Raw genomic sequence first — 25,890 nt, forward strand, 5'->3', positions numbered from 1 at the left:
ATGACATTTGTCAGTTGTTAACTTGACAATCTCATCAACTATCGCACTTTATAAACATATTTTTTTTGCCTTGTTTTGCTTGTTATACAACTGCCACCAAGATCACAATATACCTGCTTCTAAAAATCATGGGGTATTTTCATATTAAATTATTTAAATTTTATTGACTTATTCAAATTAAACAGATTTATATTCTATGTGACTTTAGCGTAATTTTATACTGTTTGCTACAATCCACAGACCCTACAATACTGACAAAAGCTAAAGTTGCTTATGTCTATGTCTCTAAGATAATTTGACAGATTTAATCGCAATCATTGACGTTTCAATTAAAAAACCAAAACTGCCATTTACGATTTATTTCCCAAAATTGTCTATAATTTTTTCACTTAAAATATAACTTAAGTAGTGAAGCTATGGGTGAAGTGTCTTTAGAAACATCGGCTTACGCCAAAATTATACTACACGCTGCAAAGTACCCACATTGTGCTGTGAACGGGGTACTCCTTGCGGACGGGTCCAAAGTAAAATCTGGGAATAAAAATCAGGAGCTGGATATCGTGGATTCCATACCATTGTTCCACCATAGCCATTACGTGTCCCCTATGGCGGAAATTGCTTTGACTCAGGTACCGCCAATGTTATTTGTAACAATAAAATTAGGATAGCTAATATCCTAATTTTATTTAAAACTAGCGGTGTCTTGCAATTTGGTTTATACAAAGGTGTTTTAGTTGTTCACGAATTTTGAAAATAACTAAACCCCACCCCTTTTAAAAGATATAACTGAATTTATACTTAGTTATTAAAAGATATATTATTTTTGAGATAGACCCCAGGAATGTTTTTAAAGCACATAATTTATTTACATGTTACAGATAGAATTACAGGCACAGTCAGATAATAGAGTGATAGCAGGTTACTATGCAGCCTGTGAGAACTTCAGAGACAATACAGTGGAGAAATGCCCAGGGCAGAAGATTGCTGAAAAGATAGTTGAATATTTCCCTTCTGCTGTGTTCATAGTGGTAAGAATAATGTGAATTTATTTACTACATTTACTTATTGATCTTGGGATAGCGGCTATGAAGGACTTGAAGTCAAGGAATAAATGTCATATCTAAAGCCTTAGAAAGCCCCTGGATGTTTACATAATCATTTTCCTATTGTACTTTTACAATAAAGCTACGAGGGTTTCAAGCAGGCCTTGTAGTTGGTTTTCCCGTTCTATGTCTATGTACTAAAAGTCTAAGAACTAATCAAGTAAATTAACTTAACATTTTATATGATATTTATGACCAAAAGGGTACAGAAGGTACTTTGTGTGTACATTAATTCATTTAACAGCACTGCTTCATAATGTTAGATGTGCAAAATATAACATGTACTATGAAAAATTTGGATTGCTTAGTTTCATAGTTTATGGACCATTTATTGTTGGAAAAGAGCAAGTGCCACTTTTTTTAGCTTCATATAAGTATAATCTACCATCCAAACTGGTGGTAGAGTCACTACTTCTGTGTGTGTGAGAGACTTCACATTTTAAGTGTTTCTAACGTAAGCCTAATTGAAATAAATGTTTTATTAAAAAAACCAATTGCATAACATATTATTACTGCCACAAAACTCTAATTTTGTTGGAAATGGGAAATAAGAGAAATACTTAACGGTAACATTTTTGTCTAAATTTAGGTGGACAATAAGAGGATGGTACAGCACCTCGACACTCCAGCCATCAAGATACATAAGTATAGCGAAGGAAAATGGAAGCCCAAAGATGCTAACAAGGTGCTATTCCGTAAGTGTCAATAGATTATAATCATCATAATGCTTGGTCTTAATTGCTGCACAACTAGGCAAAGACCTTTTTACTTACTCTTACCACCCATCAAACCTTTTGAACTGCCTTAATCTATGAAATCCTCCATTGTGCTTATTTACATACATTTTGCTCTACACACTTGGGAGGTTAATGCAATTATTAGTCACAAGAACCAAGATTGAATGCCTAACATGTTTTCTTAAGTCAGGGGGGTAGAGAACCCAAATTTCTTCAGGCTAGTCCTGAAAACTGATCCAGGGTGAGCAGTGTGTTTACAGTTTGCGCGAGGTTTTATGCGTACCCTGTTAATAATCTATTATTAACTAGCTCTCCCGGCGAACTGCGTACCGCGAAATTTTTTTTTTGACGAATGTTATATTTTAATACTTATTATACTATTCTGGCACCCTACAGCAAATTGGTCCCGGCGTTCTTGAGTTATAAATGGTGTAACTAACACAACTTTCTTATATATATATAAATGTCCAGTTTAAATTGGAAAGCAGAACAAATAGATTTTAATCTGCCAGAGATAATCATCAAGTCACCACATAATGTCAAAATCTAGGGTGCAATACTTTGCAATAATTTCTTTTGTTAGAATTTGAAAGATTAGCCTGTTTTTTCCTCGCAAATATGATGTAAAACATAATTAGAAACACATATCCATTGGTCATTATACCATTGCATTCCTTAGTGCTCTAAAATTCGATTTACCATAACATGTCATATAATGTACTATTATTACTGCCTTATGCAAGTGGTAAGACTTAGCAAATTAAGGCCAAATATTTAAAATTAATGAATGTGTATCTATTTCAGAGACTCCATACGTACTTGAGACAGTGTCTCATTTACTGCAAAGGCGGGTTCAAAAGGACCTGGTAGACTTTGACAACTACCTGGATGACTCCACACAAGATTGGTCTAACTTAGGCATTGAGAAACTCATTGCTAGTATAAATGCTTCGAATACCATTGAGAAGGAGAAAGATTCTGAATAAAGTACCAATCTCTGGGCATTACCCAGAAGACCTATACTTCGGGATTTAAAAAACTCTTATTTTCAAACAGTTTGTAAGATGAACAAATACAGGGGGTTTTTGATCATCTTATAATCTGTTTGCAATACTATTAAAATACTTAGTATAACATTAGAATAGTTTGCAGTGTTCTCACACTCAAACACACAAAACTCTGATGACTATTCCGAAGGGGAAGTCAATTTAACTGATAATAATTCAAAAGATAATTTTTCATCAACCACCTTTCTGGGACTGCAAGAGATTTTTATACTTCTGCCACATAAGGTGAGCTTACATTTACTTTAAATGGCAGTTTAACTAGACAAATGAGAATTTGAATGGGTTATGCAATTATCACATTTAATTAAGTTTGATTATATTTTGGTGGTTTAATCTGTTTTTAAGTATGGAGAAGGATTCCAAAATTTTCCTATACTATATTATTTAAGTATGGTTTCAATGAAATATATTTTCACTTCGCGAAGATCGCCTATTAGTAAATTTTTTTTACGTACATACAAAATAACAGGTTGATTTATTTGTTTTTGAAAACGCGATACTTTTATCGTGTTGCCCTTTTTTTCGAATATGACCAGAGCTTCTTCAGGGGTTTCTGACGCATCAAATTATACAATTTTATTTTATTTTCATATTCTTTATTTAGTGTTCCTTTTTAAATAATGATTGCTGGTGTAAGGCGAAGTTTTAAGATTCCATTGAAGGCGTATATAAATCTATGAATACGAATTGTAAGAGAAAATGTTATTAATATTATTTTAACCTAATTTATTTAAAACGGCATTTATGTATAAAGTAAAATAAACCAAAATATTATGTTACATTATATTGTGTACTTTTTATTGTGTATTACTAAAGTAATCTTCTATTAACTTCTTGCATTTATTTACACCGCCCAAATCGCCGGCTTTGCCTTGAAATTTGCCGTTCTGGAATGCACCTTTGCCTTTAAGCAGTTCAGTTATTCTAAAAAAAAAAACCGTTATCAAGCATAGAACATTCAAAGGCTGCCGAAATACTTACGTCCCTGCTTTATGGTTTGCTAGACGTAATTTCTACGATTTTGTTTTTAGGAACCGTTGATTTTCAGGATAAAATCTACTGTTTTGTCAAGATTGGTTTAAATGTACCACAGGGATGTACGCCTCCGAAAGGAAGGCCGAAAGCCTAACAAATACATTATTACTGCATTGACTAATTTTAAAATTTCGAAAAAAAATATCCATGACATGTTACTATTAGAGATGCGCCAAATATTCGTTCGGTATTTGGCTAAATTATTCGGTTATGTTGCTGAATATATTCGGTTCAATAATTTCTGATAAGTTAATGTTATCAATATTTACGTAATTATAAGCGACTTTGTTTTCTTGTTTGTAACTCAATCGTGCGATGTTTGGAAACAAACAGATGACGCGGCCAGCCATAAGTGTAGCCTACATATTAGAACCTGTTTACGCGGCAAAACAATTTAATGGTAAACCGAATGATTCGGCCGAATATCCGGTTCGATAAACGGTAAACCGAATAATATTCGGTATTCGGTGAAACGACTATTCGTCACATCTCTAGTAACTATTTATCGAGTCATTCTTAAGGAACACTCTAAAATATAATTTTTATAATTTTTTATAGTGCTTTTAACTACACTTGGTGGAATTATCAATCAACAGTCGCTATAAGACTGATGTAAAAGGCATATCCTTATTTTCGCCATCGACGGTAGGAGGAGCTCGGACCGCCATTGCCAGAGTTAGTCGCAGGGACCTGTCGGTTCCGAAAATTTGTATATGCTTGTTAAATGTATAAAATACTCCAAAATATATTTTATAAAAGACTTACTGCTGTCCCAATGCATTACAATGAATTTCTGGCCCTTGTATTATTATCTGCCCTTCTTTAGGTTTGTCTGGCTCCTCAGATACAAGACACATAAACAGTCCTTCATTCTCCAGCCCCTTACAGATTGCTCTATTGAATTCAGGGGTGGCTTCTTTCTTATATATGAACACGTATTTTGGTTTAGGACTGGCGGATTTCACTTTATTTATTGCATGCTCTGCCAATTCCAATAGCACGTTTTGGAGGTTTTTGTTTGCAGTTTTTAAGTTTTTCTGCAACTTTGAGACCAGCTCCTCGTGTTTGGACGGTTCGTTTCTGAAATAATGATAGCTAGTTGAAACTTTTAAACTAAGATTTTCGTGGTTGATCAACATTTCTTAAAATTCAAAAAATTCAAAATTCATTTATTTCAAGTAGGGCTAATATAAGCACTTTTGAAACGTCAAGTCTGTCTGTTTGTAGTGACTCTACCACCGGTTCGGAAGGCAGATTCTACCGAGAAGAAGCCGGCAAGAAACTCAGCAGTTGCTCTTTTCCAACATCAACAATTTACATTTTACATTTTAACATTCATTTTTCTATCTTGTGAGAGCTGAAAGCGGAGCCGGATGCTTCCAAGCAACCTTGTCATTAAAAAAATCATCAATTGTATAGTAAACTCGCTGTAATAAATGTGTTTTAACAAATTCTTTAAACTTGTGCATTGGCAGGTCCAAAATCACCTTAGGAATCATATTATATTGCAAGGATCGTGGTCACGAACATTTTTTCGTATTAGTTTTACATAACTACTCTACGGCTACGGCCTAAACCCTACTCACTGCGAGGAGACCCGGGCCATGTACTGGACCGGTAGAGGACTGATGTGATGAAGGATGAATACCACTTACTTCAAAAGCGCGACTAGGGCCTTCTCCCGCTGTAACATTCGTCGTAAGGTGCCTGTGACTCGATTGCCCACTAGGAATTTTAAGTTGGTCTTGCCTTTTTTCCCAGGCTCCACTCCGATTAACTTTATTGTTTGGAGTTGACTGCAAAGAACGTATGTATGACAAAATCGCATTTCTTACTTGTGTTCATAATCAATTCTAAATAGGATATTATAAAATCGAGCAAATCAAAAGTTATGTGGCGAGCGCTAATGCGATGAGGAGAGAATACTTAAACAATGACCATTAAATTATGAATGAATGAATACACAAATGTTTGCAGATGATATGAAAATTTATAAAACAATAAATAGCCAAGCTGATGTAGACATTTTGCAAAATGATATTGATAACGTTTATTCATGGTGCCTTAGAAATGGCATGTTCTTGAATATAGAAAAATGTTTTCATATAAAGTTCACCAGGAAAAAAAACATCGTTCAGTGGTGTCTATAAGATTAATAATATTACCCTTAAAGAAGTCACGTTCATAAAGGATCTAGGTGTTATAATAGATTCTGCACTAAGTTTTCGCGAACACGTAGAACACATAACCTCAAAAGCATCTAAGATATCAGGACTAGTTTTCAGACAAATGAAAATATTCAGAGACCCCAGTTTATCAATTCTTGTCTTCAACAGTGTTGTTCGCAGTATTCTTGAATATTGTAGCACGGTATGGAGCCCAGGGTATCAAGTGCATTCAGATAAAATTGAACGCATCCAAAGAAGATTCTTGTATCACTTGTCATACATGGATTTAAATTGTAAGAAATTATACACATACGACTTGCAACTTGAGTTCTATAAAATGTTTTCACTGAAGGAGCGTAGAAAGATTACAGATGTCATTTTTCTTGCAAAATTAATGAAAGGCCTAATTGATGCGCCTGAGTTGCTTGAGCGTTTAAAATTCGTAGTTCCACGTGAAAGTAGCCGCCTCCAAAACCGTAAGACTTTTTGCTTGCCAAAAACCAGAACTAATCTTGGCCAACATAGTCCTATGTATCGAATGCAATTTCTTGCAAATTGCTTTCGTGATAGTATAGATATCTTCAGCGATAACATACCTAGTATTAAGCTTAAGTTAAGAAAAGGGTTATGACTTAGGTAATTTTATTTCCACAATATTTTGTTTTTCTTTTCTTAGTAATTTATATATTTTTTTTTTGTTGTATTATTCTAAATTGGTTTTTGTAGCTGTTTGCAGCAGCCTTATGTACCCAACGGATTTGCATGCTATGTTCGCATCGAGAAGGCACAATTGTATACACATGCCAAATGTCCTATAGTTTATATTAGAGTAAGCAGTTGATTGTCAGTTTTGCGAACTAAATAAAAAAAAAAAAATAAATACACTTTTATTGTAAGTATACCACATAAAAATACAGGAAAAATTATAAAAAATAATTTACACGATGTACACAAATAGGTGGCCTTCACAATAATAAAGAATATATAAAATATATATTTAAATATATCATCAGATATAAAAATATACATTAATACCTCAAATTAGTCACGTGTGTGCCGCAACACATATTCTCGTCAATTTCGCCGATCCGTATAATGCGTATTGTGTCCATGCAGTCTTTGGGGAGGCCCCGAGTGTGTGCCTGAAATAATTATAAGATACTTAGTATACTTAATAGGACAGTGAGGCGAAACTGTCCTGCTAAGTATGAATAAATAAATATACAACGACAATACACACATCGCCATCTAGCCCCAAAGTAAGTATCCCTACTATTATTATAAATGTGAATGTAAGTTTCTTTGTTACGCTTTCACCCAAAAACTACAAAACCGATCTTTGTGAAAATTTGTACACATATTTCTGAAGGTATTAGAATTAATATAGGATGTTTTTTATCCCGAAATTAAGCTCGTTCTTTTGGGAGAGGGGTAGAAGGTGTTTGACGATTTTACACCATAACGCCGTCAAATGATAACCGATTTAAATAATTACTTTTGTACTTTAGAGGTTATAATGTCTGTTTAATTTTGCCCAAATTTCGTGTAGATCTGATGAATGTGATTAGAGATAGAGGACACAACTCCTCAGCGGACTGCAGCCAACCCGTCGTTTAAGGCATAGCTATCCTAAATACATAAAGTGCGTAGAATTACACCTATATCGAACTCGACATGTCTTTCGAAAAACAAACGCAGACGAAGTCGCGGGCAACAGTTAGTATCGAATAATTATGCGCTAACAACGTAACGTCTGTCGGATGCCTTTTGGGTACTTGTTAACAGGAGAGTTCACATGTGTTCGCAAACACATTTGCACACCCTAATATCTCCTGCGTCTTTGGAAAATCTATCTGGAGATTGACTCGTTAAGATTACTTTTTCCAAGCTGTAAATAATGAACCAAATTCCACTGACCTCGTCTAAATCTGGATCATTAGCCTTGCAGAACTTCACGGTGACGGGTATAGCCATACGTATTAGTTCATTGCAGCGCTCTTCAACTAATTTTATAGAATCCCCCTTGATGCTGGTTGAGTCGAGTTCAATATAAGACTCTTCAGCACCCAACCACCAACTAGTCGTGGGCAAATTATGCTCTTTCTCAATAATCGCTGACAGTAAATGTTGACCTGAAAAGGTTATTTTAGAGTAAATCCCTACTAATATTATAAATGTCAATGTAAGTTTGTTAGTTACGCTTTCACGCAAAAACTACTATACCGATCCTCATGAAACTTTGTACACATATTCTTGGAATTGTTAGAAGTAATATAGGATACTTTTTATCCCGACATTAAGCTCGGTTCCTTTGGGAGAGGGGATGAAATTGTTTGACGATTTTACACCATAACTCCGACAAATTATAACAGATTTAAATAATTATTTTTGTTATAATTTGTGTTTAATTTTCCCCAAACTTTGTGTAGATCTGAATGTGGTTGGAGATCGAGGACAGAACTCCTCATTTAAGGCTTAGCGATATATAGCGAATACTTAACATTTTTTTAGAACTACAACTAAATTGAATGCCACATCAAAAAACAAAATCAAACGCAGACGAAGTCGCGGGCAACAGCTAGTAATCTATTTAAAAAAAAAACAAAATATGATGTATTCAAAGTATTCACATAAAAATTTTCAAGTTTTCATCAAAGTTTTCAATAAGTGTTATTATTCTGTAAAATAATTCTTTGCTACGAAACATTAATTCAGATTTTTTTTTATTTTTCTTATTTTTTATTATGACATACAGCTAATACACCTTATAGTTCTAACATAGTGTACATATGAAATTCTTATACTTAATTAAAAAAATTTATTATTTATTTAAATTTTTTGTTATTTAAATTTTTTGTTATTTAATAAAGTGCTTTAAAATATAAATATAACCTAAAATAAACTAAATAAAATCTAAAACGTCCTCGAAACCACCGCAGCGAGGCACAGTTCCTAAGACGCTGGCAGCATTGCCCCTTTGGATGGCCAAACTAATTCGTTGGCCAAGGTAACTGCCCGCTCTAGGATCACCGGTAGACTCGATAACCCTTTTCGATAATTCTTTGAAAAGGGCTCTTGCCTCCGGACCCCACGGTCCCAAAGTCTCTACTCCAAAAGGCACAAAAATGAAGCTGCTATCCAGGTTTTCATATTTACGCCTCTTGGCCTGTTCGGCACTGGAAGCAGCCGCACCTACCATTGACGAAGTGGCCTGGATGTGTGATGCAGCTAGGGTATCAACACAAGTTGCATCCACAATTTTTTATTGATTTTAATATATTTGCAATTGGGTGGTGAATTGTAGTAAATTAAGATTTGCATGTCGTAGACTGTTACTAAACATGTATCATATTTGGTTATGTTTTAAGCAAATAAATGGATTTGAATTTGAATGCTCTCTGTGGAAAAAGATAGCACTATTTTTAAATCTGTCTATTTAGTTTGGTTTACAGATATAGCATCTTTGAATTGAAGTGGCTTAATCAAAAATTTATAGCGGTGATAGCCCAGTGGGAGAGAGCTCGACTTTACTTCCGGGTTGCCGGGCACGCAATTCTAACTTTTCTAATTTATATGCGTTTCAAAGTGCTTCAACGGCGAAAATCGTGATGAAACCTGTATGCCTGAGTTGTCTCGAGAGATGTGTGAAGTCCACCAATCCACATTGGGCCAGCGTGGTGGACTACGACCTTAATCCGTTCTCATTTTTGGAGGAGACCCGTGCCCTGCAGTGGGCCGGTAATGGGTTGATATGATGATGATGATGAATCCAAATTCTAGTTTTTGATAAACGCCATAAATGTATTTGAAGAATTGTTTTTTTTATTATAATATTTTAAGCTAAGCATTTCATTTCACAATTTTTATAATTAAACGTAGGGTAGGCGATGTTTCAATCAGACAACGAACGCTTCTGTCAGACAAGCATTTAATATTGTTTGCTTTTTTTGACTTGGTGTATATTTTTAACAATTATTTAAAAAAGAAGCGATTAATTTCTGATGCCATATTTTTGCTTGGTGACTAATTTTTGAACATGCTACTTAAATAACTGATAATTACAGTTAATATCGCTTGTGGAGCAACCGCGCGGGGCCGAATGGTACCCACGCATCAAAGAATACCAAGGGACCTTTTAAGTTACGTAAAAATTTACGTAAAATACCATTAAAAGACACACGAATCTGGAGTAAAGCAATCTGTGAATTTTTAATAAACTAATATAAAACACGATGCATAAAAGTGGTTTGATGTTTGAAATCATTTTGGTTAATTGTTTTAGTTATTCCACTTCAATTCTAAATGTGCGATGTGTTAACAAAAGAATCTGCACCCTTTTTGTCGGGTATGTTGTACATAAATCTCTACACTGAACTAAATTGACACATCTATAAATAGTGCCATCCCTTTCATTAAAAGGAAAAGGACAGCACTATTTTAGACCTGTCAATTTAGTGTGAAAAGTATGGATATAATCAATATATATGATGTCTCTTAATAAGTTCAAATTTTATATAAAACGTAAGCTTATAAAAAAACCTATTATAATATAAAGGATTACATGTATGATAAAAAAGCTTGGTTATGAATTGCTCTAACTTCATAGCTAAACATTAACGACTGTGAGATGGTGATAACAAAAAAAACCTGGCTAAGTTTGTTGTGGGCTCTTCTTAGACCAGGGCGCGTTTGGAACCTTAGTTTTAAGTTAACGTTTGACGGCCGATTGGCGCAGGCCATGGGTTCGATTCCCACTACTGGACAATATTTGTGTGATGAACATTAATGTTTTTCAGTGTCCGGGGATATATCTATATATTATAAGTATTTACGTATATAATTCATATAAAATATTCATCAGTCATCTTAGTACCCATAACACAAGCTGCGCTTACTTTGGGGCTAGATGGCGATGTGTGTATTATCGTAGTATATTTATTTGTTATTTAACAAATGCAGTTATCACCATCACTAACATTAGTGTTACCATGTTAAATGTATGAACGCTTCAGAAATGCCTGTGATGACATGAATAAAACATTTTTGAATTTGAATTTGAATTTGATGCATGGCCGTGCAGTTAAGATAAAAAAAAAATTAAAGGTGAGTTGCATAGCCAAATTTGGATAGTAATTAATACATTGTTTCAAAATCAACTGACCTACCTGAATGCTGCTGCATATGATCGAACCGTCTTGCCCAGTCTATCTTCTGGGCAACTTCTGTGCCCACATCCAGAGGTTCTCGGGTGAAATGAAGAGCTTCATCACCTTTACGTAACACTTGGAGCACCTCTGTGTTGTTCAACCAACCAATGTCATGCGGCTAAAGAAGAAATTCAATATCAATAAACAGTTGGGTTAGCTTGTACCTTCAAAAAATAAATTACTGGACACTTTATCAGCTATTTTGTTTGCAGAAAAAGAGCATTGATTTTATTTTACTAATCGTTATCTTTAGAGGATTAAAAAAAAATATGTTCAATGACAAATTAATAAAACAAGATTTTTCTATAGTTTCTTTTTCAATAGCAAACAAATTTGGTTGGTAAAAAAGACAGCATTTGATAAGGATAATGTTAATTTAAAATAAGATATTTCATACCTGGCCACCCCCCGCAGGGAAGAGGATAGTATTCTCCAACGTCACTTGGTAACCTTGGAAAGTTAATACCTTTCCATACTCCACAATTGGTTCCTTTGTTTCTTCACATTTTACAACTTTCGAAGTAAACTTGAACAAAACAATAGTCATCATATTAACCCATTACTGGCCCACTAGAGGGAACAGGTCTCCTTTCACAAAGAAAAGATATATTTCTAATATAGAATAGATATATTTCTATAGAAAAACTTTAGCAAATTATAATTAATTACATACAGTTTGGTTGAAAACATTATTGTTTAAGTAACATGACAATGTTTGGTAACATTTGCTATAATTTGCGACCAAATTTTATCATTAAGTATAAGCATTTAATAACTGTAGTGTACCAGCAACTTATAAGCTTTTCTTGTGGTGGGACCAAACTTTATATCTCAGCACAACCCCAGAAGCCAGAAGTTTATTTATTAGCGTAATAAGAAATATGTTAATAAAAAGATGAGTTGAAGAATAAGGTCCGTATTAGTTTATATTTAAATAATCAGCTATAAGTAGCTCATTCACTACATCATATTATCTAGCAAGATACATAATAATATTAATAGGTTTTATAATTCAGGGAATTACCTCCTTTAAGAAACTGTCCTCTTGACATTTAAAAACCATTATATACTATATTTTTATACAGACTAAGTGGCGATTGCCGACTGGACCTAATATAATGAATAGATATTTATAGTAATTTATACAATAGGACGAAATACAAATATTTTCATCTGTGATAAAACAAGTGCGCCAAATTAGAATAAAAAATAATTCGCGATTGATGACAATAGTACTCGACTGGTGAGGTTAAGCTTCAGGATCAGGATTCAGCATGAGCTTAGGATGTTTACTTTTAAAACTGTGATAGAAATTAGAAATAGAATTAATGCGCGACTGACAGTTATTCTGATGGATTATTGATTCAGATTTTTTTTCTTTATTCTTTCCCGTAGGGAAAAGGCAGAGGTATATCACCGTACAGCCATGTCAGTGTATGTGACAGTGTTGATTGATTGATTCTGATGTCACTGTCACTATTCATCACCATCAGTGACACACTTTGCAAGGGACCACTGCACAGACTACTGAGGATAAGACAACTGCAATGCTCAGCAATCATCCAATGCTGCACACTGAGCCTGAGAGGCCGCAAAGTGGCTGTAAAGCCTCAGAGGTAGGGTGGGTGTAGGGTAGGTGTCAGTCGCTTTTGACGCTAATGTTGAAGGTAAAATTAGCGTTTTTTTACTACACACGAACAATATTCTTAAAAACGGGCCTATGTTTTTTTTAAATAGGTTAAGTGAGAAAACAGAAAAAATAAATAAACTATTGTTATTTTATTAGTCAACTTGCATTTAATTAGGTATCAAAATATTTTTTTAATTGAATTAATTAACATTTTTTTTATTATTAGAATAGGAATTTAGGGATTGGTCCAAAACTGACATGGCGAAGTTAACGTCGTCCTTATTGATGCACATCGGTGGTTTTATTCTGAGAACCTGCAAAATGAAAATGAGAATTTTATTAGTAATAATTGTAATACTTACGAATAAAACTAATGTATCGGCTCAGATCTTTAATATTTCCACACTATTAAAAAGTAGTTAAAACATTTGACAACAAATGTTTTAACGATTGACAACAGAATCGAAGAGAGAAGAAAACAGAATAGAATAGAATTGATTAGAACAGCACATAATAGAATATTAGAGTTTTATTGTTCACTGTTTACACACGCAAAGGCAGTTGACTAGGCCTAGAAAAGCATTCAAAACATTATACCCACATCCTGGCGTACAATTATAGTATTAAATAAGTATAAAAAAATCTAAGTATAATCGCAATGTAGAATAAATCTTGCTTAAAAGGCAATTAAATTAAATATTCCGATTTACGTAACGTTAGTTTCCGATACGTAAGTTTATTTGGTGTATGAATAATTAATGGGTACTGGACTTTTCTTCCGAAGATTCTAAATTGAGTTAGGAACTAGCCGTGGCAGGCCACGAAGATAATGACGCAGTTTATGCAAGTGCTAAAAAAATCTTACGTTGCCCCACCGTCCGCCTGTACCAATAAGAACACCGGAATCCTTTATCATCTCAAGAATGTTGGCAAAGTCGGGTTTGTTTAATGGATCTTTTGTCCCCGGCTCTACCATTTCTATGGCCAGCATCAATCCTTTCCCACGCACATCTCCGATTACGGGATAAACCTTTTGCAATGCCATTAGCTGTTCTATAAAGTATTTGCCGGTTTCCTTGCAGTTTTGTTGTAGATTCTCCTCGTCTATTACCTGTAATTTGTAATAATTTACTATTAATAAGTACTACTAAATCAATTTTAAAAAAAAACTTTACATTACGCTTTGCAACGTTCTTATTGACGTTTTTCAATCGTTGTGGCTGTAGTGAGGCTACGGTTATTCAGTACGAAAAAAAAAGTATAAAAGTACAAATTTTTATAGGTACGTGTATTTCTTTCATTTGTTTTTAGTGTAATGTCCGTGAATGTATATATTTGTAGAAATAACATGTTAAAATAAATAAAAACAGATAAAATTAACAATGGTTAACAGTGGTTTACAGTACGTATGTTACTAAAACATTGAATACTTTTAAGAAAGGTAATAAAAAAAAAACTTTTTGGCTTCGTGGAAGTTCAGCACTGGGTATCAACAGACTAAGTGATGACAATTTTTAGATCTCTTTTTTGGGAAACTTGGTTGTTGTGTGTACCCAAATAAACCATCAAGATAAATTGTTTTAAAAAACCACACAAACGGCAAGAGACAACTGATCGTCGATAATATAAAAATTACAACGGGTACAAGTTAAGCTTGAAACTAAGAATAAAATATGTCTTAAATTTTTTACAAATCTTTTACTAACTTTACTGATTAACTTACTTCTAGAACCGCTTTTCCCACTGCTGAAGCCATCGGGTTTCCTCCAAATGTATTAAAATACGTGGCTTTAGCATGCGCTTGGGCTATTTCCTTGGTGGTGACCACCGCTGCAAGCGGGAAGCCGTTACCAATCCCTTTCGCCAATGTAACTATATCCGGCACAACCCCATGGCTTTCGAAACCCCAAAATGCATCGCCGGTACGACCGAAACCTGTTTGTACCTAGAGGAAAATCATCAGCTTACATAAGTGCCGGTTAGACTACACGATATATATAGCACTAATTCAGTTAGAGCCATATTAGTGGAGTGTGAATACAGCGGTTATAGCCCAGTGTGTAGGACTTCGACTTAACTTTCGGTGGGCCGAGTTCGAATCCCAGCACACACCTCTAACTTTTGAGGTCATGTGTGTTTTAATGAATAAAAACCACTTGTTTAAACTGTGAAGGAAAAGATTGTGAGAAAACTTGTATGCCTGAGAGTTCTCCATAATGTTCTCGGAGGTGTGTGTAGGACACCAAACGCACTGGGCCAGCGTGGTGGACTTCGGCCTTAACGCCCCTTTTCATTGTGAGAGGAGATCCATGCCCTGTATTGGGCCGCAGTGACGTGCATTGAGGGTATGCACAGGGAATCTCCGGTACGAGCTATAAATACTTATAACTCTTACAATGTCTATTCTTAAGTTTTTTATAACTCCAACTGGAAACTTTCTTCATTTTATGTCCTCTATGCACGCCACTGGTGGGCCGGTAAAGATGATGATGAATACAGTTAGTCTACCCAGAGACAGAAGAAGAAGCTCAGTATTAAGCGTAGTACTTCCAAACACAAGATGTCACAAAAATCTAAAAAAATATAAAATACTAGCCGTTGCCCGCGACTTCGTCTGCGTTTGTTTTTGTTTTTTTGATGTGGCATTAAATTTAGTTGTAGTTCTAAAAAAATTAAAAGTATTCAGTATCGCTAAGCCTTAAATGAGGGGTTTGCTGCTGTCCGCTGAGGAGTTCTCTCCTCTATCTCTAACCACAGTTTAGGCAAAATTAACCTCTATAGTACATAAATAATTATTTAAATCGGTTATAATTTGTCGGAGTTATGGTGTAAAATCGTCAAACACTCATCCCCTCTCCCAAAGGAACCGAGCTCATCAAGATAAAAAGTATCCTATATTACTTCTAACACATCCGCGAATATGTGTACGAAGTTTCATGAGGATCGGTTAAGTAGTTTTTGCTTGAAAAAGTAACAAACAAACTTTCATTGACATTTATAATATTGGTAGGGATAGGGATTTAAGTTATTACCTCATCAGCGACGTAAAGTCCACCATATGTTCGTATTAGTTCTCTGGCCTTTTTTATATATCCTTTCGTAAACTGCACGCCCCCGTTCACTCCTTGTATCGACTCCGCGAAGAATGCCGCCACTCTACCAGCTGGCATAGAATTCTCTAAAAGCTAAAATAATTCCCTCGTTACATTAGTATTTGAAGACGCCGACGCGAAGTTACGCATATATTTTACATTTTCTGTATACTACAAATTTCAATTTGTTTTCAGCGTTCTGGATCTCATAATGGAAAAACTTAAAACCTAACCTAACCTTCCTATAGTTCGCTTCGTTATCTATCTATACATGTGCTCTTCGTCAGTCCGTCCAACGGTTTGTCCGTCCGCCAAGGGAATAAACCGTAGTACGGGCTGTACCATTAGCGTTCTCTGTTCGATAACTAAGAACCATATACTGCGATCACCAAACCGTCTGCGTGGTGATTTTGGGCAAACCGAGTCCAGCATTTTTATAGGTCGCCCGACCACCTACGCCTATCTCCAGCAAAAATTAATTTGCAACCCCTATTTCACTCTTTCTTTCTTCTTTTATTTTATTAATTTTTAATTAAGTATTTATAGTAGCGTATTTGTATGTTTATATGTTTGTATATATGTATGGAATATATTTTATATTTTTGTACATATCTTTAATATGTTATGTTTAGTATATACTATGTTTTATGTTTTTTTTTTTTATTATTTTTTTTTTTATGTTAATTTAGTTTTAAGTCCTAATATTTAATTTTGTTTGTTGTACCACCTACTTATTTCTTATAACATTTTCTTGTATGCCTTTGGTTGCCTGGAAGAGATCGCTATTTAGCGATAAGGCCGCCAAATTGTACGTTCTACCTTATTGTGCTGTTGTATTTGTATCTCTGTAAATTTTCTCTGTGGTGTACAATAAAAGTGTATTCATTCATTCATTCATTCATTCACTCCTTTAGGGGGTTAATTTCTCAAAACCGTATCTCAACACGTATCTCTGACACCGACTGTCTAGATGGAGAATTTCAAGTTTGTAAGCTTTATATTTCCTGAAATTTCGTGGTTAGACAGTGAGTCAGTGGGTTTCTCTTTTAAATATTTAGATTTATGATGTGTGTGTATTCCTGCTTTGAAGAGTTACGTATTGAAGTGAACATGGAAATACTGAATACTAAAGTATTTCTAATATAAACGTAGCAACACTTATTAAATTAATCTGAAAATACTACCCACCTCTTTAAGTTGGTGAACGTATTTGTCAGAAGTGTCACAGTCGCCATCGCAAGAACACGAGCCAGGCACTTGTGAGATTGAGTCTCTGCAGCCACCCCAAATACCTCTGTAGGGGTCTGGTAGCATTGTCTGTTGAATTTTCGATATTATGTTAAGGAAGTTATTAATAAGTAAAATAATGGTGAAAAATCTGTTTCACGCAAATCTCTAAACTAAATTAACAAGTCTAAAAAAGTTTCTCCTGTTCTTATCGACAAGAAAATTTCATAACTTTTTTACGACCGCTCATTTCGAGGACGTTTTTTTGAAATTTTACCTAGTACAGAATAATTTCATTAAATCATTTAATCGAATGTAGTACAGTTGTTAGAACCATTCATTTAAAATGTTACTACTGGTTTGAACTAAGACGGTATTCGACATCTAATACTAGACTCCACTACACCCAATATTCAAAATCTGTGATTAAGAAGTCGTACGAGTCTACGCTCTTTTGTGAAACCCGACGACTGGAGTTCGGCGCCGACTCTGTACTGAATGAGGTAATTTTAAACAACACAAGCTAAACTTTCTCGATTCACACACACACATATAACCTCGTACGGTACAGTGCCACCGTAGGAGCCTTCTCAGGTGAACACATGTACTTTGGCAGTCATATTAACTGAGTCTGTAAAGAAGGAGGGCCCACAATACAGGTAGCTGTTTCACAACTCTGAGATCTTGCTATGGGCCCCGGGAAATCCTGGAAGCTTGCGGATATTAGCAGTGGCCACAACAATCAAATTTACACTTACTAATGAACGTGGAAGCTTGAAGTATCGTCACCAAAAAATAAAATATTTAGTAAACTACTACAAAATTACTAATTATTATTCAAAACTTTAAAAGTTTCCAATTTAGTTATTCAAAAATATATCACATTTCAAAGTTTTCATACTTACACGACCTCCCACTTTGCGGGAATTGAAGCACAACGAATGAGAGGGTATTTCAATTATCCTAAATAGTATTTAATTTTGGCCGCGTATCCTATGTTACACTAAGGAAAATTCACTCAGTTAAGAACTCGAGAGGATGGTCAAATATCTTTACAACGCTTGCTTAATTACTAGAATCTTCCTTACATGATGAATTCCAGCAGGTACTGGTAACGGTGTCCGATACAACTGCTGGGCCGTTAGACCTATCATGACACTGGAGTAGCCGTGGTAACTACTTTGCAAGGAAATGACGTCATGGTTTCCGGTATACGATTTCGCTAAGAGTATGGCCAGGTCGTTTGCTTCTGTACCACTGTTAACTAGGTACACCACCTACGGAATTAGAATAAAGTTTAAAAATTGTTTTTACCTACTACTCAATTGAATCTCAAAATCCATAATTCAGAACATAGGTACAGAAACCGTGTCGTCATCATCATCACATCAACCCATTTCCGGGCACCACTACAGAGCACGGGTCTCCTCCCACAATTAGAAGAGGTTAAGGCCGTAGTCCACCAATCCGCACTGGGCGCTGGCCAACATTATGTAGAACTCTCAGAAATGCAGGTTTCCTCACGTTGTATTCCTTCACCGTTAAAGCAAGTGATATATTAATTACTTTAAACACACAACTTAGAAGAGTTAGAGGTTCGAACTCTACCCTCCGAAAGTGAAGTTGAGCTCCCAAAGCGCTATCACCGTTTACACCGTGTACACGACTTTGAAGCATCAAAAACCACTCCAGTTTAGTACTGTTTTCCGAACAAGCGGTTAGTCACTTCTTTCCATTTAGCGGTTGGCAGGACATTCTACCTCTAACTAAATGTTCTAAACGTTTACTATGAAACGGGGAAAATTGGAAAAATTCGTGAGCTAGCAACTTTCTGCTGGTGTGAAGTGAGACGGGCATTTACAATGTTTTTGGACACAATGCCATGTTCTTAATTCTGTGTCTCCAAATAAGGATACCACCAGTCCACCAATAATTGAGGAACCAAGTAGAACCCTGAAGAATACCCAGAACCTGTAAAAAAGTTGTCGCCTATTAACAGAGCACACACATACTTCTCAGGGCATGAAAGGAACGTTAAGCAGGTGAAGGTGTTAAGACTCGTGTGCCTTTAATTACACCGGCAACGTCCTTCAGACTGTAATTGCATTGCAACAATGCTGCTTTGCGGCAGAAATAAGCATGGCGCTTATTACCCGGACCCCGGACGAGTTTTGTCTTAAAAGGCTCTGCTACTACTAAAACAATCAATATAGTATATTGTTTGTTACTATACTATACTACGACAATACACATACAATACGCCATCTAGCCCCAAAATTAAGCGTAGCTTGTGTTATGGGTATTAAGATGATTGATGACTATTTTTATTAATAATATACATAAATACTTGTAAAATAGAGATAAACACCCAAACACTGAAAAAATTCATCACACAAACATTTTTCGGGAATCGAACCCAACTGGAGAATGTAAGTGTGGCCTTGGATTCTGAACTGGATTCTGTACTGCGCCAATCGGCCGTCAAATGGAGATAAAAAAATGTGAAATTACTGGGCACACTTATTACAGTAAAATACCACAACAAGTTTGCACCAGTGCTGTAAACTAAACAGCTATATTCAGTGGATTGGATGGATTACAGCATCGGGCTAAGAAGTGGTTTAACTTAAAACCTAAAGCCTTTATCATTGAGGCATTATGGACAGCATTAGATGGTAAAATAGCTCGGATTACCTTTAAGTCTCCTGGAAATTTGGCCGTTAATTTCTCAACGTATTCATATATCTGTGGATGTCTGTATATATTTGTAGTGTGCCAGAGAGTATCAATTTGTTTATGCAGAGCTGCTGTCACTTTCCTAGAACAATAGGTTTTATTCGTTTACTTCCCAGAATTCCAAACGCCATAATAAGTATCATATCCAAGTTCAAAAGCGTGACTGAGAGGATAAACGGAGCTAGAGAAGTTAAAGTAACCACTTAGAACTCTTTGAAACCGATCTAACTAACGTGGAGCCCAGCGGCCAATAGCTTTTGGTACTTCGGGGATTATCTTGATAAGATGGGTATTTATTATGGCAGTGAACTAATTTTGCTACGCACACCAATGTGTTTCAATACCGGATACACTCAATGTACCGGAACACTCTATACACTAGCGGTATCTGCGTTAACACACAGTAATGCAATATGTATCTGTGGAACACCTGTGCTTGCAGACAGGGTGTCTATTTAAGCAGCTGATAGCTAGAGAGTCGCAAGTCAAAAGGTGAAAAAAAATCTGCTTATTTTAATAAACTTTGGCTCGCATCTCGAAGAACATGTTATTTATTTCCCGGGAAAATAAAGGGTTCCTGCGGCACATACAATAACATTTATTTTTTATTTAAGTAGTAGTACCGACAAATACGTGGCACTAGAAACTGAATAAAGCTATGGGTATAATATAACACGGCACGTTACCATCTTAGACTGCATCATCACACATCATTAGGAGAATAAAATAAGATGACAAGGGATTAAACTAACCTGTTCACCTGCCAAAGCACGGCAACAGGGCATACGAGAAGTTCACCCCCGTTTATTATTTGGATGTTATTTCAACTTGTGCGACGATGAAAAATGTCTAAACAATTATTAATTCTAAAGTCAAAATTCCTAAAGATGCCCTAGTGTCGGAGCTGTCGTAGAGACTACATTTCCGAAGATGTGTTTGGTGTGGAGTATAAAAGTTCAAGAAATTATAAATTACACAACACAGATTCTCCTGCTTTTCGCGGAGTATGTGAAATTAAGCTTTATTTTCGTTGTAGGTATACCATGGAATTCCACAAATTTTGTGCCCATACGATCAGTGGAGCTAGTTAGTTAAATAAATAGTTTCTCACGGATGACAATGCCCTACAGAAACAGTGACGATGCCACCAAACAGGTCGAGATACCGCCGGCCTTCATGGTCGAACAACCATTGCATGTGTCCCTGGTGCACGACCACTGGCCGCTTGAACACGTTGAACATCACTGGTGGCAAGTTCTCGGACTTTATCCTGTTCGTTTCTGCGAATGATGGTCCCTGGAAGTTTAAAAAAATGCTTTTTTTGTATCTTCTGTCACAACCAACAAAAACTTATAGCTCAGAGGCACCGTTTTAGCGTTCGATACCCAAAGGGTTCAACTGGACCCTAAGACTCCGCTGTCCGTGAGTCTGTCTGCCCGTTTGTCACCAGGCTGTATCTCATGAACTCATATGTAGATATTATTTTGCAGATATAACAAAAGATACTAAATTACCGAATAAATATATATTTAAGGGGGCTGCAATACAACAGACATGATTTTGTTTAGCCTTTTTTAGAGGTAGATATGGTACAGAATCTTTCTTGCGCGAGTCCGTCTCGCACTTTTTTTTTTTAACTGACGGACCATACATATTATCCACCTGATCGTTAGTGGAAAACTGTCACTGAAGAGTCATGTTTTTAATTAACACACAATTGCAAATGGGCGAAAATAAAATGGGACAGATATAGTAAATATCCCGTATAAGAACATACTTGCACCGGTTTTGTATAAAACCAAAAGTAAATAACATGCAAGCCTGCTCCACCATATAAATAAATAATAAATAAATATACTACGACAATACACACATCGCCATCTAGTCCAAAGTAAGCGTAGCTTGTGTTATGGGTACTAAGATAACTGATGAATATTTTTTATGATATCATATATAGATAAACACCCAGACACTGAAAAACATTCACGTTCATCACACAAATATTGTCCAGTCGTGGGAATCGAACCCACGGCGTTGGACTCAGAAAGCAGGGTCGCTGCCCACTGCGCCAATCGGCCGTCAATATATTGCATGCCCACTTACCAAATAAACAGATTAAATTATCTTACATCGTACTTGTTCGGAATGAAGTCGCATTTTGGCAACACACTTGCGTATCTCCTACTTAATATATTGTAGCAATGCCGCGAAACTGTAAAACAACATATCGTAATATAAATTAATGTTTAAAGCATTAAATTAAAAAACTTTTACACTCTACTTCACATTTTTACAGCCCACTAGAGGGCATGGGTCGAACAATGATAAGGGTCTTTTCTTTCTTTTCCTGGGCCTCCGTCTCCGTACTTGGTTGGTCTGAACTGTCCGTTGTACGGTATGAGAAGGGCAATGATCAAGTACGGATTGGTAGACTTCACACGTTGTAGGTACGACAGAAAATTAAAAGTTATTCAGTGAACTGAGATAATTTACTATTATTATTATTATTAAATTATTTATTGCATAGACAAAAATAAAATAAAAAGATTAAAAAAAGTAAATAAGAATAAAATACAATAGATAAAATAATAATAAAAAAACTAGTATAGGTGTGCAATGGTGGTCTTATCGCTAAAGCGATCTCTCCAAGACAACCTTTGCATAAGCTTAAATATTTAATGAATTTATAAGTATAGTATCTATGTAAGGCATAATTTATGATAAAAATCAGATATAGCAATTTTCCCAAAATATAATAATACATTAATAATAACAGTACCTTTAACCGCCATTAAATTACGTAAAATATTTTTTATCAAGTTTACAGGGCGACAACGCGAATGCTACTGAATTAAATTTAAAGTATAAATCACAAATCTTGACATCTTGACACCAGAATGTGTTTATGATAACAAAAGTCGCTTAGCATATGGTGTTAAGTAGAATTTACATTGTTTTAATATACTTACTTTTATAAAATAATTAAAATTCGGTTGTATTTTGCATTTTAAATTAATGTTGTCACAGCTATAACGTAGTCAAGACATTAACAAAACTATAGGTATGCTTTACTACGATTTTGGTAACGGTACTTTTATATAAAAAGTAACTAACAGGGCTCTGGCACCCTAGGCAACATAATGAAAGCTAAACCGCGAACGAATCGCTCAGGCTAAACCCAATAAAAAATTGGTTTTACTTGTTAAAATATAAATTGAACGCATAACTTAATAGCGACGGTTGTCAACTCATCACATATTTTGTATAGGGATAACAGATCGCAACCAACATCTGAACGCCGAAGAACTATAAAAAAGGAGTACACAAAGCATATACCTAGGTACTTTTAACTTCTAATGAGCGTATAAGACATACGCTCATTCATAGTAGGTAAAATACAAAACAAAATAAGAACTTTTACAATTAATTCACAAATTAAAGCTTACGATGATAAACGCTTTGTTTGTGTTACATTATTTTTTTATCAATTGTTTTAGTTATAGTGATAAGATAGTAGGTAATACAAATGACTATATTTAGGTGTCTTATTAAAGAAAAAAATAAGCAATTGTCTTTGTTAAAAAACTTTATTATTCCTACCTATTTTATTCAGTATTATTTGTTGCTCTAAGTTATCGAAACGAAAATAAGTCAAAAATAAAATTAAAAAGTGTAAACCTGGCTTAAGATGGCTTAACCTTAACTCTTGAGTTCTTGACTAGAATCTCAAGATCTTGAGTAATCATTACTAATGGTAATGCGCACTATTTAAATTAATACTAGTTAACTTAAATAGTCACCTATAATTATTAAATTCATTAAATATTACATCTATCGCTTTATCTAGGTACTTAATAACAAGAATTTGGAGTAGGTAGTTGGTTAAAGATCATTAATAATTTACAGTGAATTAAAAACCAAACCGGCCAAGTATGAATTAGACAACGTGGGAGCCGTTCCTTGAGAGTATTTAATGTAACAGTTTGATTATATACACTCTAAATAGTCAAAGATGTAACTATTAAATGAACCAGCATATATTTGCCTTAAACTTTAAATAAATAGGTCGAAACGTGCGAATAAATAGGTTTCAATTTTGTCAGCTCAAAAGCAATGAAACTCAAAACCAAGTTATTTCTAAAAATTTTAAAATAAACTATTTGAAAATCTTTTGAGTTTTTTTCTCCCCCTAAGTTAGCGCATCCACGAAGTAGTCAGAAATTTAGATTCTACTTCACCTACCTTACCTTCTTAACGAAAATATTATTAACTTCAGAATACTGTAGAAAGAAATAGAATTATGAAAATATTAGCGATAACTATATACTTTATTATATTATAAATAATTTATAATATTTATTGCGACAACCTTAGCGGCAGAAATAAGCATGGTCACAAAAAACTCTACTACTACAAAATCAAGACCCTACAAGATTTGCCACTAGCGTATTCTTATAGATGAAAATTTAATAATTGTTCAACATATTTCTTCCAGGCAATGTTCACTTCAACAATCTCTCCCTTCAACTGCTGCACAATGAATTTCGTTCCGTGAAAAACATTTACATCGTCGGACTGTTGTGTTTCCTGGGATTCACTCTATCGCTAATATTATCATAATTATATTTATGGAGGGTAGAGGTAAGGAGAGTCATCGTATATGGGAGAAAAGTTGAAAAAGTGTCCAGTGTATGCGCTAAATAACAGTTCAAAAATCCTCCACAATGGCGCTGGTGGATGCACAGGGTATGGTATGAATGCAGCAATCGTAGATGAATTGAAGTATGCCGAGTTAGAAAATTTAATGTCATTATCGACTAAAGTAGTTAATTATTGAGAATTTCAACAACTTACGTTGTACAAAATATTGTGGTGAATATAACCTTACTTCCTTGTATCTCCATACTTTCTTGTTTATTTTTCAAGCCTACTCTAACAATATTTATATTTGGCGCTTCTTTTAAGAGTTACCCTGATGCAAATTTGGCGCCATCCTAATTTAATACATTTTGACGACACTTTTTCATATACACAGATGACTCTCCTTACCTCTTCTTCTTCTTTTGATTTATGGCTTTTCGTAGTGCCAAAACAGCACAATGTACTTTGCCAGTGTCAAGTAGCTTGGAAAAGGCACGAACTAGAGTGGTCAGTAAAGAAAAAGAAATGTCTATTTCATAACTTCGACCTGCAATAGTAGTTGTTAGTTAAATGAACTAAGTACGCATGAATTTAAAAATCATTTGAAGATAAAATAGAATTCAAATTTTATTCCAAAATATAAAAATCATAGTTTTAATTTGTTAATTTTAATAAATTTGCATAGATATTTAACATACCGACTATACACTGACATTAACACACACTCGACATTTAAGGGACGAGGAATTTTAGAAGGAAGTATATCATACAGATTAAAGGGCAATTTCGGGCAGGAAAAAAGTATATGTGAGACTGATCCTTCGTCCAGGCCACACTCACACAGAGAATGATCTCGAACTCTTATTTTTGTCAAATGTACTGGGGTACAAGCATGTCCAATCCGTAGACGACTGATAGTTGACGTGACCCAGCGAACAGATTTTTTATGAATAAAGAACCAAGGTTTTCGGGGGATATTAGGCTGGATTGAAGCATATTGTTTTCCTTTAACCGATTTTGATTCGACCCACACTGAGTTCCAAGATTTCTCCAAGTCAGATTTTGCTAAGCAACGAAGGTCTTGCGGGTGGATTTTAAAATAGGTCATAGAACCCGATTCGGTTGCAAGTTTAGCCCAAGCGTCAGCTGTCTCATTACCAATGATGCCTGAGTGACCTGGAACCCATCCTAACACAACGGTAAGGCCTTTCTGCTGACATGTTTGCAATACCTCTCTTATCCTTAAT

General features: G+C 35.0%; 2 protein-coding genes across 2 annotated transcripts; one reads left to right on the plus strand and one right to left on the minus strand.

Moving 5' to 3' along the window:
• The first annotated feature begins 298 nt into the window (after positions 1-298).
• LOC120630304 (ER membrane protein complex subunit 8/9 homolog) lies at positions 299-3,637 on the plus strand. Its single transcript, XM_039899487.1, has 4 exons — positions 299-629; positions 879-1,028; positions 1,693-1,798; positions 2,645-3,637. Exons 1-4 carry the CDS (start codon positions 417-419, stop codon positions 2,824-2,826), a joined length of 651 nt encoding a protein of 216 aa, XP_039755421.1. The 5' UTR covers positions 299-416; the 3' UTR covers positions 2,827-3,637.
• A 39-nt stretch (positions 3,638-3,676) lies between these two features.
• Positions 3,677-22,835, minus strand: LOC120630305 (alanine--glyoxylate aminotransferase 2, mitochondrial). Its single transcript, XM_039899488.1, has 17 exons — positions 22,782-22,835; positions 22,132-22,214; positions 21,114-21,298; positions 19,961-20,084; positions 18,355-18,543; positions 17,228-17,356; positions 15,980-16,132; positions 14,671-14,892; positions 13,813-14,058; positions 13,220-13,261; positions 11,715-11,843; positions 11,276-11,435; positions 8,028-8,242; positions 7,146-7,252; positions 5,598-5,738; positions 4,708-5,022; positions 3,677-3,831 (listed from the first exon to the last, which is right to left on the minus strand). The coding sequence occupies exons 1-17, from the start codon at positions 22,792-22,794 to the stop codon at positions 3,705-3,707; spliced, it is 2,580 nt and encodes an 859-aa protein (XP_039755422.1). The 5' UTR covers positions 22,795-22,835; the 3' UTR covers positions 3,677-3,704.
• Between the last annotated feature and the right edge of the window lie 3,055 nt (positions 22,836-25,890).

This window comes from Pararge aegeria, chromosome 16 (assembly GCF_905163445.1).
Source record: "Pararge aegeria chromosome 16, ilParAegt1.1, whole genome shotgun sequence".
Lineage (NCBI taxonomy): Eukaryota > Metazoa > Arthropoda > Insecta > Lepidoptera > Nymphalidae > Pararge > Pararge aegeria.